General features: G+C 40.6%; 1 protein-coding gene across 2 annotated transcripts in view; it reads right to left on the bottom strand.

Moving 5' to 3' along the window:
• CUBN (cubilin) overlaps nucleotides 1–9,817 on the bottom strand; it is a 256,044-nt gene extending 246,227 nt beyond the window's left edge. Inside the window, exons 1-6 of one of the 2 annotated variants that reach the window (XM_008510973.2) lie at nucleotides 9,505–9,771; nucleotides 8,978–9,107; nucleotides 7,977–8,072; nucleotides 7,379–7,417; nucleotides 4,526–4,627; nucleotides 3,541–3,644 (exon numbers count right to left, since the gene is read on the bottom strand). In XM_008510973.2, the coding sequence (XP_008509195.2) occupies nucleotides 3,541–3,644; nucleotides 4,526–4,627; nucleotides 7,379–7,417; nucleotides 7,977–8,072; nucleotides 8,978–9,107; nucleotides 9,505–9,614 (581 nt within the window). In that variant the 5' untranslated portion in view covers nucleotides 9,615–9,771. Of the gene's footprint in view, nucleotides 1–3,540; nucleotides 3,645–4,525; nucleotides 4,628–7,378; nucleotides 7,418–7,976; nucleotides 8,073–8,977; nucleotides 9,108–9,504 lie in introns of both variants that reach the window. The other variant, XM_070600806.1, reaches the window with a different exon arrangement.
• Between the last annotated feature and the right edge of the window lie 6,503 nt (nucleotides 9,818–16,320).

The following is a 16,320-nucleotide window of genomic DNA, read 5'->3' as shown; positions in this document are numbered from 1 at the left end:
GACTAACTGAAAGAGTTAATAAGTTTAATACCTAACTGCCATCTGAGCTAAAACTAGATTATCTTCATCTGCTCTGCATGTTTTAAAATCCAGCAGTGATGAGAATGGAAATAAATAAAATAAAATAGGCTAATCATCATTGTGTTCCTGGAGGAAAAAAACAAACCAACAAACTCAACTTATTTTTTCTAGAAAGCCATCTAGACCTGAGCCCGAAGTAGATGACGTACACCTTCCAAGCATGGCAAATTTGGATCCCAAGGCTGTCTTAAGTTCAAAGTAAACAGGGGAACAATAAGAATCGATTCTTCAGAACAAAGAGGCAATAACAGCATTGAGAACTGGCAAACCATTGTCTGTTAGCTGTCTGAAGCAGTTGGGGGCAAGACCTCGCTCGAACCACATATCTGTGGAGAGAGACAATGGTTTTCCTCGTTCTCCCTTCCTTACCCTAAAAAAGAAATTTTTTACCAGGAATTTTCCTGTGAAATAGGACTTCCAATTGATTATATTTTCACCATGTTTATCTTTCAAAAGCCTTTATAATTAGGAATTATTAATCCCTTTAAATAAAGACACCTTTGTCTCCCCAAGTAAATGGGCTCCAAGATTTAGAGACTGAAGGAGGCCCCAAATCTAGAGCAAATTCTGCCCATCGCGGCCGTATTTCTGCCGGTCCAGATTATTCAACAGCAGCTCAAGTTTTCCTTTTGTCTGTTGAAGGGGTTTCTAGTCTCAGGGAAGCTACTGATTAACAGGATTTAATCTTCCATAATTAACAGAACTCAAGAAAGTATCTTAGTGTTCTCTGTTTCACTACACACAGATTCCACAAAGCAAGCATGTAATCTTAGGCTTATGCACATCTTTCTATTTTCTTTGATTCCTTCAAAAAGCCTCCATCATATGCCTGAATTAGAACATTTAGGTCTAGATAATCAACTAGAACTCATGAGGCGTCGTAAACTATCCCATATTAAGAGGAAGAAACCAAATTTAAATATTCTGCTCTCTCGTGTCCTCCAGCACATCTGTGAAGGGCAGAGACTAGAAACCAAAACCAGAGTCAGCACTATGAGTCCTGGGGCTTTCTTTTACGGGAAGATACAAGAGAGAATTCAGCATTGCTCTTCTAAAGTTAAATCGGCCATTAAAGCAGTTCTCAGTAAATAACATGGTCCTCTCTCTGTCTTTCTCCCTCTCTCTCTCTCATGTTTGCATCTGGACAAAGAACTCTAACCCCTGACATGCAGCAAATAGTTGTGTTGAAAAAAGATGTTTTTCTTTTCCATTTTGCGGGGGTGAAAATAATGTGCTGAGGGGAAAAACAGCTTTGGCTTGGTCTGTGGGTCTCATCCCACTTGCTACACATCTTTGTTACTCTGTTGGCTTTCAAGCCCCGCAAAGACAGGGATGACAAAGGAAGAGCAGGAGTGAGATCCAATCTGCAGGACATTCCTTGATATCAGCAAGTCAGGAAAGCATTCGTGCTGGGAGTTATTTGTCACCAATCTCTCCAAGCAGCAATTCTCATTGATAAAAGCCCATAAACAGAAATCAGGAGATAATGCTTTCAAGAGAATGGAAGATTAAACCTGCATGTTGGATCTAGCCCAAACTTGAATGTTTACAAAGGCAGGGATTAGGGGATTCATTTAAATAAGAAATGAAGTCCTGAAAGCAAAAGGCTCTTTAATAACATAATACTTAATTTAACCCAGAGGTGGTTAATTTTGGTTTTGCATACTGATTGAACCCATGGATGTATCTACCAGAAGTTTGAATAAGTTAAGCTGGTAACTTGGAATGAGCAACATAACATTTTTTAAGGTATCTTTTCTTTTAAAATTTTTTTTAAGGAAGATTAACCCTGAGCTAACTGCTGCCAATCCTCCTCTTTTTGCTGAGGAAGACTAGCCCTGAGCTAACATCCATGCCCATCTTCCTCTACTCTATATGTGGGACACCTACCACAGCATGGCTTGCCAAGCGGGGCCATGTCCACACCCAGGATCTGAATGGGCGAACCCCAGGCCGCCAAAGCAGAACGTGCGACTTAACCACGGGGCCACCAGGCCAGCCCATGAGCAAAAATTTTTAAGATCAGATCAAAAGAACAAAAAGATCAATTAAATGAAAAAGAGAAGGATTGTGACTGCTTTTTGAGAAAACAGTGTATTAACAGATGACAAGGGAAAAAACAAAATTACTGCACTCGTTTTTGCTGGAAAGAACAGAATGGATATTGTTACAAGGGAATTGAAGAATGAGACAGCAGACACACTAGTACAAGAGCAAATAATTGCTCTTGACTCCAGTGAGATGACACCCTAGAGTACTGAAAGAATTTGTTCATGCCACAGCACAATCAATTTCTTTACCTTTATAGTCACAGAATACAGGAGACCAACCAAAATATGGGGAAAGATAATGTCTAGATTTTTTTTAAGTGATTTTAAGAAACTATACAAAAGTTAAGTTTGATGTTGCTCTGCCATAAATTTTTAGACTTGATTATTAGAAAAGATAATCTGTCAGCCAGTATAGTTTTAACAACCAATATTCCTAGAGTTTGATGCGAACATGGAGGTGTCGTGATGCCTAAGTCAGCTTAGTAAGGGAAGGGAAGTTTTCCTGGAGAGGGCGGTGGCTGAGCTGGGTGGGGGGAGTGCTGTAGATAAGCCATTTGGCAGAGTACATCAGAGGACAAGATAGGAGCTGCATGATGACTGTGGTAAGGGGCCTTATGGCTAATTGAAAAAAAGGCAATGAGAGTTAACTCATTTTGAAGAAAGCCTCAGTTCAGTCTCTAATGTTGTTATGATCAACATTTTCATTAGCGCTTCAAAGGAAGATACCCTTCCTAAATCTATTAGCTCACTAATTTATTGGATGACTACAGCAGAGGCCTGCTGGTATGGTGGGGTACCCCTCTTCTACTTAAAGCTCTTCAGTGGCTGCCCCTTCACTGCTCTGACTCTTACTAACTCTTCAGCCTCATCTTGCACCATGTCACCCCTACTCTCTACGCCAGCCACAGTGGCCTTCATCCAGTTCTCACGGACTCTAGAAAAAGCATTTCTTCATGGGGTGAATATTGAGGAGGCACAAGTTTTTCTTCATCTAAATAAATAGTTATGTGTACATTAAATAAGAGCCACATATTTCCCCATGGAGTACCTAATTTTGCCGGTAATACAGATAGTTAATCTTGGATGCTCTTAACTTTGGGTTATTTAAGTCCTGCAAAAACATACCCTAATATATATGTTTTTTTAAATGGCAAAAGCGACAGTCAGTTTTGAGCCAAAGCTTTAAAAGACTTTACATGTTTCTGCCCAACCCTATGGGGGCGTTTGACAAGAGCCATGAGAAGGACATTCCCCAAGTAGCTGCTGCTCCTTTAGCGGAGGCCTAAGAATGAGCACGCAGACCGAACCTAAAGTGAAGCAGAGCCACCGGGGCCACTATGCCAACGCGTGATATGAAAGATAAATCTTTGCTGTTTAAAAAAAGAAAGGAAGAAAAGAGAAAAGTTACCTGTAACTCCCTGCTGTATTTACACACGTGGCTCCATTCTGGCAGGCCAAGGGTGTTCCAGAGTAAATCTCACATTCGTTAACATCGACTGAGCACAGAGGACCCTGCGCTCGTGGAAAGAACAAAGTCAGGGGCCACAGGTCACAGAGGCATCTGGGGCCAATACTCATATGATATGTTTAAGGGTTATACATGGACAGTAAAGAAATCCTCAGTCAAGCCAAATACAATATTAACCCTAATCTCTGGTTACCCTTCCTTTGGAACTCAGATTTGGCCTAATAGAACCAAAGAGCTCTTGGTAAGATCACACCAGGCACACCATCCTTATACAAGCTAACGTTCATTGCACTATGGAGCTATGCCTGGGAATACTCACTTAACAATTTTTTTTTTTAAAGATTTTATTTTTTTCCTTTTTCCTCCCCAAAGCCCCCCAGCACATAGTTGTGTATTCTTAGTTGTGGGTCCTTCTAGTTGTGGCATGTGGGGCGCTGCCTCATTGTGGCTGGATGATCGGTGCCATGTCCGTGCCCAGGATTCAAACCAACGAAACACAGCAGAGCGCGAGAACCCAACCACTCGGCCACGGGGCCAGCCCCCCCCAACAATGTTTTTAATATGTGTGTCAGGAACATTTTCACCATTAATAGAAAACGGCAAGAAAATTTACATGGCTGTGTCAAGATTCGTTTGGTACTCTCCATACTGAACAATTTAAGCTAATGCTAGCCGAAATATCATACCCTTCCATGTAGTTACCCAATCAAGTGAACCCCTCCTTAAGACGGCTTAGCATTCGGTGGGTTATACAATCATGCCCACCATTGTTTGGAGTTTGGCATATGTGGTGTAATTCATTCTGATTTGGGAGACCACGGAATCCTAGAAACTTTGCATGGAGAATTAAATATGTCTGAACGATTCCAAGGAAACCGCAAAGGCTGACTCACCATCATTTTTGACCAAAGACCCAGTGACTCACCTTCCACTGTGAGGGACAGATACAGAAAAAGGAATCATGAAGATTGAGGCAGGTTCCACTGTTTTGGCAGGGATTGCTGCTGCAGACCTTTCTGTCAACTGTCTGAAACAAAGACAGGATGGTCAGCGAGGACATCATACTTTCAGTTGGCAGCAATGAAAGGCATGTTTCAGTGCAGGTGGGGCTGTAGGATTACATTTTACTCCTAGTCAACTGGGCTCTTCCTCTGGACTTCAAATCAATTACTTAAGTTCTTCTTCAAATCAACGCTCTTGTGGAAAAATAAAAAGTGTTTCTTATTATCGGTCTTATTCATATTTCTTTACTATTTACATACATTTAGCCAGGGATGGGATGAGGTAGGAGAGAGAAGATTCTCACTCTATTTGGAAAAGCATTGTTCGCTGGAAAAATATACGTTGGTGGACAAGAGTAAAGATTTCAAGTGTAGGAATAATAGTGGACATTCCTGTTGTACTAAGAAAATAAAATGGAAATTCCAGTTCTTTGGCTGTTTTTCTTATCTTTGTTACCTCCAGATAAGCATTTGAAATCTGATCATCTTTTGCTGCCACCCCTCCTCCCATGGGTTAAGATGACCGAACTCTTTCCACTCTAAGTCCCTTTGTTTGAAGTGTGGCTGGCTTAGACACACTGCACTCGCCTGCTCACGTGACCACTTTCAGGCCACGGTCACAAACAGACCTGTCTTTGTCTACCCAGCCCGGGGAATCTGACCATATGTCAGCTATCAGTTCCTTTCTTATAAGGTTTGTAATGCCTTTGGGGGCAAGGAAAGCTATTCTATTAATTTCACCTAATCATAGTCTAATTCTCTGTTTTAAAAATTAAACTAGGGACAAATTATTCACTAAGTATTTTTTATTTCTTTTATTCTTTTTTAATTGTTGTTTTATTTTTTTATTTTTGGTGATGAAGATTGGCCCTGAGCTAACATCTGTGCCAATCTTCCTCTATTTTGTATGTAAGATGCTGCCACAGCATGGCTTGATGAGTGGTGCATGGGTCTGTGCCCAGGATTTGAACTCATGAACCCCAGGCTGCCGAAGTGGAGCACATGAACTTAACCAATATGCCACCGGGCTAGCCCCAACTACATATTTTTTATACTCAGTGACTCACACAGAAAATCAAGTCTGATCCCTTCGCTCTACAAATGAAACTGAGAGCCAGAGGATAGTCCACTGACTCAGCACCATTTGTTGCAGAGCCCATTCTCTCCCCACCTTTGTCATAAGTCAGGTGACCATACATGTGGAGGTCTCTTTCTGGACTCTGTTTTCTTCCAAAGATTATTCGGTCTGTCTTTGTGCCAGTACCACAATTAGCCCTGTTCATCAAAGGACACTACTAAGAAAGCTAACCACAAACTCATTAGAAGTTTTTCTGGCAAACAAAATCAATGCTGCCAGAGGATTAAAAATTCAAAAGCCTATGGGGGGGGCGAGTTGGGGGGGGGCAGCAGGAAACGGAATCAGAAGGCGGTCAGGAGGAAAACAATAGGGAATGACAGGGACTGTGGTGTCCAGAGAGCCCTTGCCCTAGCCAAAGGCATAAAGGCACTTACATTCAAAATGATCAAAAACTCTTCCCGGGGGAAGAGGAGAGGGAGGACGTTCTGAGCTAATTTTGGCCATGGCCTTCAGCTCTTGACGTTTGGTGGGAACAGCGAAGCCCTCTAGGAAAGTGAGCTCTCTAGTGCTGCGTCTTGCTCCACAGGGACGATTCCTTGCTCGTTTTCATTCACTCACCTACTCCCTTAAAAGATCAAGGCTAAGGGGGCAATTTATTGTGAAAGTTGGGAGAAGGAATACATGAACTCGATTTTCAAATTTAAAACACCAAAGAAGAGGACAATGCTTGAAACCTAATTAAAACAGATCAAGAATTTTAGGGCAGGGAGTCTTAACCTGGAATCCCCTGACTTTTATTCAGATTTTTAAATATGGGGACATTCTGTGCATTTCTCTGGGTAGACGTTTATGGCTTCCATGAAGTCTTAGAAATGCCACCTACCTACAAAAGGGGTAAAATGTCTAAAATTACAAGGACTCATTTATAAGCATGTAGTAAACTTATGGAAGATTTGCTCTAAGAAATTGTTCCGATCTAACTACCAGCAAATGTACTTTTAGTGGAATTTGGAATTTTTTTTTTTTTTAAGGATTGGCACCTGGGCCAACCACTATTGCCAATCTTTTTTTTTTTTTTCTGCTTTATCTCCCCAAACCCCGCCTTGTACACAGTTGTATATCTTAGCTGCACGTCCTTCTAGTTGTGGGATGTGGGACGCCGCCTCAACGTGGCCTGACGAGCGGTGCCATGTCCGCGCCCAGGATCCGAACCCTGGGCCGCTGCAGCGGAGCGCACGAACTTAACCACTCAGCCATGGAGCCGGCCCCTGGAATATTTTTGATGTACCCCAGACTTCTGAGTTTGATGTTAGAGAGGGTGCACGGCCTTTCAAAATTCAGTCCTTGATGCCAGAATCAGCAAGTTAGGTGGTCACTAGCTGACCGGATGTAGCACACTGAAGCCTGCCATAACATGGTGAAAGAGTGACAACGCAGGAGGAAGAGCATGTGGACTGCTGAACTCAGAGACAGAAGGCGTCACGCGCCCAGTGACCCTGGCCTGGTCACTTCATCTCCCTGAGACTCAGGTTGCTCATCTCTACCCTGGGAAGCATCAACTGTGATGAGAATTAAGTTATGGGAAAAACCCAAGTCCTTGATACTGATCATCCATCTATCTTAAGAATACCAGCTCGGTCTATGGTTCTAGTGTATTTTCAGTGAAAGATGTTAGAGATCTAGTAGTTATGGGACTTACCTGCTGTAAGCTTTGAAGTTTTCTCTCAAGATCCACAAGCTAGTAAGGGGGAGGAAAAAGCATCAGTTAGCTTGTTCAAAGGCGCTTCACAAAACGCGTTATCCCCTTCATGTCTTTTCCTAATACCCTCTCCTTGGGACTCACTTTATCTGTTGGTTCCTTCTTTCAATGCCTTTTCCCTCCTCATTCCTCTCTGCTACAGGCTTCCCTTCCTCCCCACTCTCTTCCATCGCATAGATTTTTTAAAAGGAGGTACAACGCATAGATAAGGTGATTCGTTGCTTCTCTGTACACAGTGAGTCTGGGAATTTTCATAGATGACAGAGATTCACGCATCTCACCAATAAGAAGGTTGCTATCAGAACATCTGCAAGGCCTGCTTATACAATAAGCCCTCATCACAGCGTTTCCAACCTTCTGCCCATCACCACCTCTACGTCCTGTTAGAGCATGTCACTTAGCCAAAAAGTGAATAACTACAATATCAAATTTCTAAAGAGAACACAAAGTTGGTACATCTTGCGCAAAATGGTTACTTACAAAGTTGAATTAAGGAGAACGAACCCATTTGGTCTAATGATGTGGCAGTCAGATTTACCTTGGAATTAAGCTGATAGATTTGACTAGAAATATTTTGTGGTAGACCAATTGCACTCCTTTTTAAATCCGTAATATCATCTTTGTTTTTCTGGATCTAATTTGAAAAAGAAGAAGAAGAAGAAGAAAAAGGAGTAGGAAGAGAACGTTAGTGAAAAAGTCATGTAGATGTTATAAAAATAAAATTTAAAATTTTGAGTCGTATTCTATTTTAAGCACTAAGATCTTGTCCATTATTATAAAAACCAAAACAATGCCATGTATAATAAACATAAGACTAAAATAGCCATGGCGTAATTCCATTTACCCTTTTCCATAACAATGTATCAAGCTTTTTGCTGTTTGCATTTTTGGTCATAAGAACAGTTTAAAGTGCTCCTTAAGAGGTCTGGCTTGGAATCAGAATGTTCGGGTTTTAAATCTTGGCTCAGCCATTTATTGTGTGTCCTTATGCAAGTTACTGAACTGCTGCAGGGTTCCTTTACCTCCCTTATGACTGGGGTGGTAATACAGCCAACCTTACAGGGGAGTGTGAGGGTCACATGAGGTGATGCACACAAAGGATCAAGCACAGGGGACAGCCCATGGTAAGCTCTAAATAATGCGAGTTTCTAATATTATGACTGATATACCAGCGTGTTGTATTAAATAATGAGCACAGAAAACACTCAACAGGAGAATAATTGGCCAATTCTGTTCTATGGCAAAAGGAAACTTCTCCAGTCCCCCTCCTTCCTGCTCCCCTTGTGGAGGAGTCCCAGTACCAGCCTCTGTACATTCTCTGGACTAGAGTACATAAGCCTCCACAATGAGCCACTTCCTGCTAGCATTACTCCCTCTACGCAATAGCCCTAGGGCATTGTTCTTTACAAGGACTTGTCTCACTTCCAATTATGTTCCCCTTCTGCTAAAGATTCAAGGTACAGATTAATATAGACCTGTTCAATTAGCGACCTTATATGGATATACAAAATTGCTTCAATATCTTTTCCAGTGTATTACCTGATGTAAACATTCATCAAGGTCTTCATCATTTAATTTAATTTTTCCCAGGGATCCACTTCTAAATTCAATGTTTTGAGCAGACCCAGTAAGAAACACTAAATTTCCCCTCTCTGTAGTCATTCGAGGCCTATATAATTCAAACCAGAGAACGCATCAGCAATTAGCACATATAGTTTTTAAACTTAAAGAATAAGTTTTCTCACCGAATAACTATAGACCACATATACCTTTGCTTTGTGGTCCACTCAACCAAATTCTCCCTGCTCATCTGCCATTTCTTTGTCTGCACATTTCCTGGAGATATCTCCTAGTCACTGCATACTTGGTTTAATTGCAAAATGATAAATCAATAATTTGTGTATAAGAAGATAACTCCATACAACAGTCCAAATGTTTTCCCCTCTTTGTTTTTAACATCACTGTTTTCCTCCAGAAAACTTTAACACCTTTGCTTCTCTGGCATTCTGTGAAAACTGATGAAGAGCTACTCTAGTCTATCAGAAATAATCCATGTGTCTACTTACTGTTGGAGGTCAGAACTTTTTTGTCTCTGCAGCTCAAGTCCTCCAGCTTCACCATCTAATTCAGCAAATGTCAATAAAAGAATCAAGCTCCAAAGAAAAGGTGAGGACATGTTCCTCACCAACCCTCCTGGGTTGTCAGGTAAGAGAGAGGACACTCCAACCAACCGAGTCTGGGTGGTTGAAGAAAGCAAACCAGGCAGATGTACTTTGACCTGTGGAACATCCTGCAACTTTTCAGTTCTTTCTTCTTTGCCCTAGCAGGCTACCTTATTTTTTCCTTCCTGAGGGATGTAAATGATCTTAGCTCTTCAGTACTCTTCAACTTCTGAGAGGTCAAAATCTACCTTTAAGTGATGCACAATTTAATCATTATCTGTTTGACCTTTGAAATGGTAACAATCTGCTTTGAAAATATCCACTCAAACAATCCTAGCTTAAGAAAGTAGCCACCTTTCAACAAATGGTGCTGGGAAAACTGGACGAAGTTGGGCCCTGACTTTGCATCATATACAAAAATTAACTCAAAATAAAACAAATACATAAATACAGGAGCTAAAACTATAGCACTCTTAGAAGAAAACAGAGAGAGAAAGCTTCATGATGTTGGATTTGGTGATGACTTCCTGGATATGACACCGAGCACAGGCAACAAAAGAAAAAAAAAAATAGACAAATCGGACTACTTCAAAATGAAAAACTTTCATATATCAAAGACACTATCAACAGACTGAAAAGACAACTCACAGAATAGAAAAAAATATTTGCAAATCATATATATGATAAGAGGTTGATATCCAGAATATTTTACGAAGAACTCCCACAACTCAACAACAAAAATCAAATAACCCAATTAAAAAATGGGCAAAGAAAATAGACATTTCTCCAAAGAAGACATAAAAATGGTCAAAAAGCACATGAAAAGACATTCAACATCACTAGTCATTAGAGGAATGCAAGTCAAAACCACAATGAGCTACTACTTTACGCCCATTAGGATGGCTGCTGTCAAAAAAAAAACCAAAAAAAAACACACCCAGAAAATAACAAGTGTTGGTGAGGATGTGGAGAAATTGGAACCCTTGTGCACTGTTGGGAAGAAGGTAAAATGGTGCAGTCACTATAAAACAGTATGACGGTTCCTCAGAAAATTAACCATAGAATTACCACATGACCCAGCAATTTCACTTCTGGGAATGTACCCAAAGGAATTGAAAACAGGAACTCAAAGAGGTATTTGTACAACCATATTCATACCAGCTTTGTTCACAATAGCCAAAAGGTGGAAGCAACCCAAGTATCCATCAACAGATATGAATGGATAAATAAAATGTGTTATATACACACAATGGAATACTATTCAACGTTGAAAAGGAAGGAAATTCTGACACATGCTACAACATAGATGAACCTTAAAGATATTATGCTAACTGAAATAAGCCAGAGACAAAAGGACAAATACTGTATGATTTCACTTATACGAAGAAATGGAAGTGGTCAAATTCATAGAGGCAAAAAGTAGAATGGGCAGGGGGAAGGGAGAGTGGGGATGTATTGTTTAATGGGTACAGAGTTTCACTTTGGAAAGATGAAAAAAAGTTGTGGAAATGGATAGTGGTGATGGTCACACAACAATATGAATGTATGTAATGCCACTAAACTTTAAAAGTGATTAAAATGATAAATTTTATGTTATGTATATTTTACAATTTTCAAAAAATATCAAAACCAGAGTTAGGAAGATGAGGTGGGAATTGATTGCTATAGAAACCACCTTAAGAAATAAAAGGATGGTTTGGCACGTAGACTCATTGGTTTAAAAAATTTAGAAAAATAGTCTATGAAAAACTTCGAAGTGCCTTTAAAATTTTAGATAGTATCTATGTAAAATAAAATCTTAAATAAGGTGGTACAGTTTGATATAATGGAGAAATGTAATAACGCTCTTTTACACCCGTTCAACCACGACAACAAAAGTAGCAAAAGTAGCTGGCAAGTTGCTGTTTACTTGAGGTGATACTGAGGTCAAGTGATGAGTTTTTTGTTATTTTGTTGTTTGTTTATCCTAAGAAATAAGTATAATACAATAAATGGTATTTTGAGCTGAATACATTTCTTTAAAGTTACATTAGTCAGAGGTCTGTTTAAAAGCTTAACACCTTGGGGTGGGAGGGGAGGAAAAGCTTGACATTGAAATATTTGTCAACTTTAGAATACCATAAAGTAGGCTGGGTTAGAATCCTCCAACACAGAGGACAATTCTTTTTTTTTTTTTTTTTTAAAGATTTTTTTTTTTATTTTTTCCTTTTTCTCCCCAAAGCCCCCCGGTACATAGTTGTGTATTCTTCGTTGTGGGTTCTTCTAGTTGTGGCATGTGGGACGCTGCCTCAGCGTGGTCTGACGCGCAGTGCCATGTCCGCGCCCAGGATTCGGACTAACGAAACACTGGGCCGCCTGCAGCGGAGCACGCGAACTTAACCACTCGGCCACGGGGCCAGCCCCACAAAGGACAATTCTAACTCTCTGAGCTCTGAAGATAAACTTTGCATCATTATAGCTTGCTGGAGACGACTGCACTCAACAAATCTTTTAGTGCAATAGAGAAGGTCTCCAGCACAATCTGGGTAAGAACTTCCTTCCTCCTCTACAGGATTTTCCTGTTTTACTAATGTGTGTATTATTAAACAAAGTAAAGATAATTTCTCTGCTCCTGATCTAGGCATACAATTCCTAACTGGCCCTCGTGTTAGAAAGAAAAGAAAGAAATATTATTTCAAGGTCTGACTGACTCGGTGGTGAGTTAGGGAACTTTATACAAGCAGCTCACTGACTCAGCTCTAGCTGAGATCAATAGACAAGTCAGACCGTCTGCCTGCGATGACTTGGTGGAAGCAGTATAAAAATCAATTGCTGTTTCCACAGCATTATCAGTCATTCTGTTTGCCTGCCTTATTTGGAATTTCTTCAGCAAAGACAAATTGAAATAGTTTTAGAATCCGTGACTTTCAGACTTGGAAGGTAAGTAATCCACCCCCTCCCCGCCCAAGGTAACTGTTCTATAGACCTCAAATCCTTTCATTGACTAGCAAAGCTCCTGTTTCCCCCCGATCCAGAATGCATTCCACAAATATTCTGTACGTGCCCGTTATGTATTCAACATGCTACAAAATGATAGGAATACAAAGTAGAATATTGCAGATTTTTCCCTCCAAGGTCGTGACCAGGGGAGACCATACAGTTGAAGGGGTAAGAACATGGGCTCTGAAGCTCACTCATCTGGTTTTGAAGTCTAGCTCCATCACTTCCTACCACATGACCCTGTCTCTTCATCAACAGAAAGATTAAAATAACAGTATTGAAGGTGTGTAAAAGGTTTAGCACATTTGGTCTCTGGCACGTAATAAATGTCCACTAAATATAAACTGTTACTATCATGTAAATAAACATAATAATACCTCTCCTTCCTCTTCCACCTCTTGGGTTTGGGTCCCTTCAAGCAAGAAATGATAGAAGAATTCACAGTTGAGTTTAAAATCTTGGGTACAAGGAAAATCAGGGACGTCTAATCCTCCCTCTTATAGAAGGGGATTCCAGAACAGAGACATGCATTGGGGACTTTAAGGGAGGAAGACAGATAGCTGACCGGCAGCTACGGGAGTGAGGCAAAGGTAAATGATGTCTGAGAACCAGACAAGGCGGCTCCAGGGAGCAAGGAAGAACCCCACATGGGTGGGTGGAGAGCAAGATTAGATTTAAACCCAAGAGTCTTTGAGAGAGCAGGGGCTTGCTCCTCCAAAGGGAACAATCTCTTCCTTGAGGTGGAGCTGAGGAAACGAGGACAGGGTTTGTTCCGGGAGCTGTCGGTCTCGGGGAGGGGACCAAGTGTGAAAGTACACCGAAGAAAGCCCTTACATGCTTTTTTTGCATTCATTAAAATAAAATTATTAATTCTGAACACTGATAATATCAATGACATTTACACATCTTGAGTTTGTAAAGGCGTCCGTTGTACTCTTGATTTCTACTTACCAGCCTTCACTGTCTCATATCTTCAACAAGTTGCCTGCAAATGTGTTTTGCTTTGTTGCAGATATTACACGTGGTAAATGGAATTAGGGTTATAAATGTTTCTCCATAAGTATGTTCATTGTATTGCTAATCAATAATTCATGGCCTGGGGCCAGCCTAGTGTTGCAGCAGTTAAGTTTGCACATTCCGCTTCGGCAGCCCAGGGTTCACGGGTTAGGATCCCAGGTGAGAACATATGCACCACTTGTCAAGCCATGCTGTGGCAGGCATCCCACATATTTAAAAAAAAAAAAACAAAGTAGAGGAAGATGAGCATGGATATTAGCCCAGGGCCAGTCTTCATCAGCAAAAAGACGAGGATTGGTGGCAGATATTAGCTCAGGAATAATCTTTCTCAAAAGATAAATAAACAAATAAAAATAATTCGTGGCCTCTTGACTTCTGATCCCAATCCTGCCTCCTGGTCTCACCTTCCTACCTCTTCTTCCTCCTGGCCCCACAACTCTTCTTACAGAATTCTCAGTGTCCTTCTCTTCCTCCCTCCCTCCTTATAAAACCAGCAGAATGCAATGATGAACATCAGAATTATCTTCTCCTTTCTTCTTCCCTTAACTTCTCCAAGACATCTTTGTGCAATCTTTGCGCCTTCTGCACCATCCACTTCACCTGCCTTTTATATTTTGAATCCTCAGTTCCCCCACTTTTAGTAATCATCAACACAATACACAAATGAAATGCACAAATGACTCACAAATCAAAAAGGTACATGAAAGTAAATTCCAATATATTAGAATTTCACATGAGGGGAATTGCTGGGGAAGAAGGGATCACTGTAATCAGAACACTGATAAGGACCACAAAACAAACTGAAAAAAGCCAATAAAAAACAGAAAGGGCAATGCAGGCTTCCCAGGAGCCCAGCTGAGTCTTATAGGATGAATGTGTTCTCCTGGCAATGTGGTGGGACTGGGAGTTTCAGACAGAGAAAATGGTACATCCAAAGCTTTCCAGTTAGGAAAGAGTTCAGCATGGGTAGAAAAGCATGGATTTGTGGGAGATGAAATTTTTTAAATAAACAGGAAGTCAGATCAAGAAAGACCTTGAAATGCCATTGTAATGAGCTTAGATTTTATTTTGCTTTTAAATAATGGAGATGTATGAGAGTATTTAAGGCAGAGGATTAACGTGGTCATGTTTGCATTGTACAAGCATCCTTGTGGAGCCAAGTCTCAGACCCAGAGTTTGTGAGTAGGTTGGATACAATTAAAGAGATGTGACTTGGGGAGGTCCCAGTTAAGGCAGTGGGCAGAGAGAGCCGGAGACATTCAGGAAACAGGATCTACCAAAAAAAATATTTGGGCCATTAAGAGAGAGGGGGGAGTTGATGCTCAGGTTTCTTGCTTGAGAAATTGGAAACAGAGAGTTGTCAATAATTAAATAAGAGACAATAATCGGGGGAGGGAGGTTTTGGAGAAAAGATAGTGAGTGGATGCACAGAGATCTGAGGAACATCCACCATCCCCTGGGGTCTCACAGCCTCACTCTACATGAGTGTTAGTCATCAGTGATGGGTGTATTCTACCCTTCTCTCATTCTTCCCTTCTCTGGAAGGCCTAGACCACAGCCTTGATAGTCAAAAGTGTGGTCCATGGATCCAGCACAGGCATCATGTAGGCGCTCATCAGAAATGCAAAATCTCAAGTTTGACCTCAGACCTGCTGAATCCAAATCTGCATTTTACAAAGACCCTCCCTCCCTGACCCAGGGGGTGAAGCATCTTCACTCAAGAAGAGAGTCACATGGTCTCCACCACTGCACCTGTATTTCTATTTCTCTATTTTTCTTAAATTGATTTGATTTCCATAACTTTCTATTTTCTACCTCTTCTTTTGTTCTACTTTCTGAGAAATTCTTTGCATTTATCTTTTAAAATTTACATTGATTTAAAAAACATTTTGCTATGTCATTTTTAATTTCATAAACTGCCTTGTTCTTGTTTCATAGTTATAACATATTTTACTCTCAAAATATTAGAGTTGCTTTTTGAAGTTTTCTTCTGTTTAGTGCATAGCCTCTGATTTCCCTAAGTCCTTTTTCTCTTCTATTCCATGTTGGAGTCTTTCTTCAAATACCTATGGATCCTTATGGGTTCCTTTAAGACGAAGACACTGAAGAGTGGATGATAAGCTGTGTGCATGGATAGTGTTCGTAACTAGTAGGGTTTATCACAAGGTGATAGAAAGGCAAGCTGGCAATTTCACTGGGGAACCACAAATGTCAATTTTTGAAGGTATTTTTACCCTGGGGACATTCACTCTTTTCAGAAAAAAATCCTCCAGTTGATGAGGAGTATTTTAGACTGGTTACTTTTAAAAATTGCAGACGGGAAGGAGGCTCTGAGGAGTAGAATTTACTTACCCTTTGTTAAGAGACATTTACATTGTAAAGGAAATCTCCATTTGTAAAGGTGTCTCCCTCTCTGTACCAGGAAGTAGGGGGGATGACCCTATCTCTAGAAACTCTTAATCAATGCCAAAGGCAAGGACTTAAATCTGCATCTTGTTTACTGTACTTGTGTGGTAATCTACCATGATCGACCTCTCCTCCACCCCTAACATCCTCCTTTGTCTGTAGCTAAAAATAATATTTAAGGTGGTTGCTTCAGCCATTTACTTAATCCGGTTTGATTCTTATCTAAAAATTATAGGACCACTCAATAACCAGACCCCGCCTGCACTGATACCATTTTAACAACTTTTTTTACATATTCTTTTCTTTGTTTTGTAAAGA

This window comes from Equus przewalskii, chromosome 30 (genome assembly GCF_037783145.1).
Source record: "Equus przewalskii isolate Varuska chromosome 30, EquPr2, whole genome shotgun sequence".
In the NCBI taxonomy this organism is placed as follows: Eukaryota; Metazoa; Chordata; class Mammalia; order Perissodactyla; family Equidae; genus Equus; species Equus przewalskii.
The sequence above is the reverse complement of the archived record's forward strand: the minus strand, read 5'-3'. Positions and strand labels throughout refer to the sequence as shown.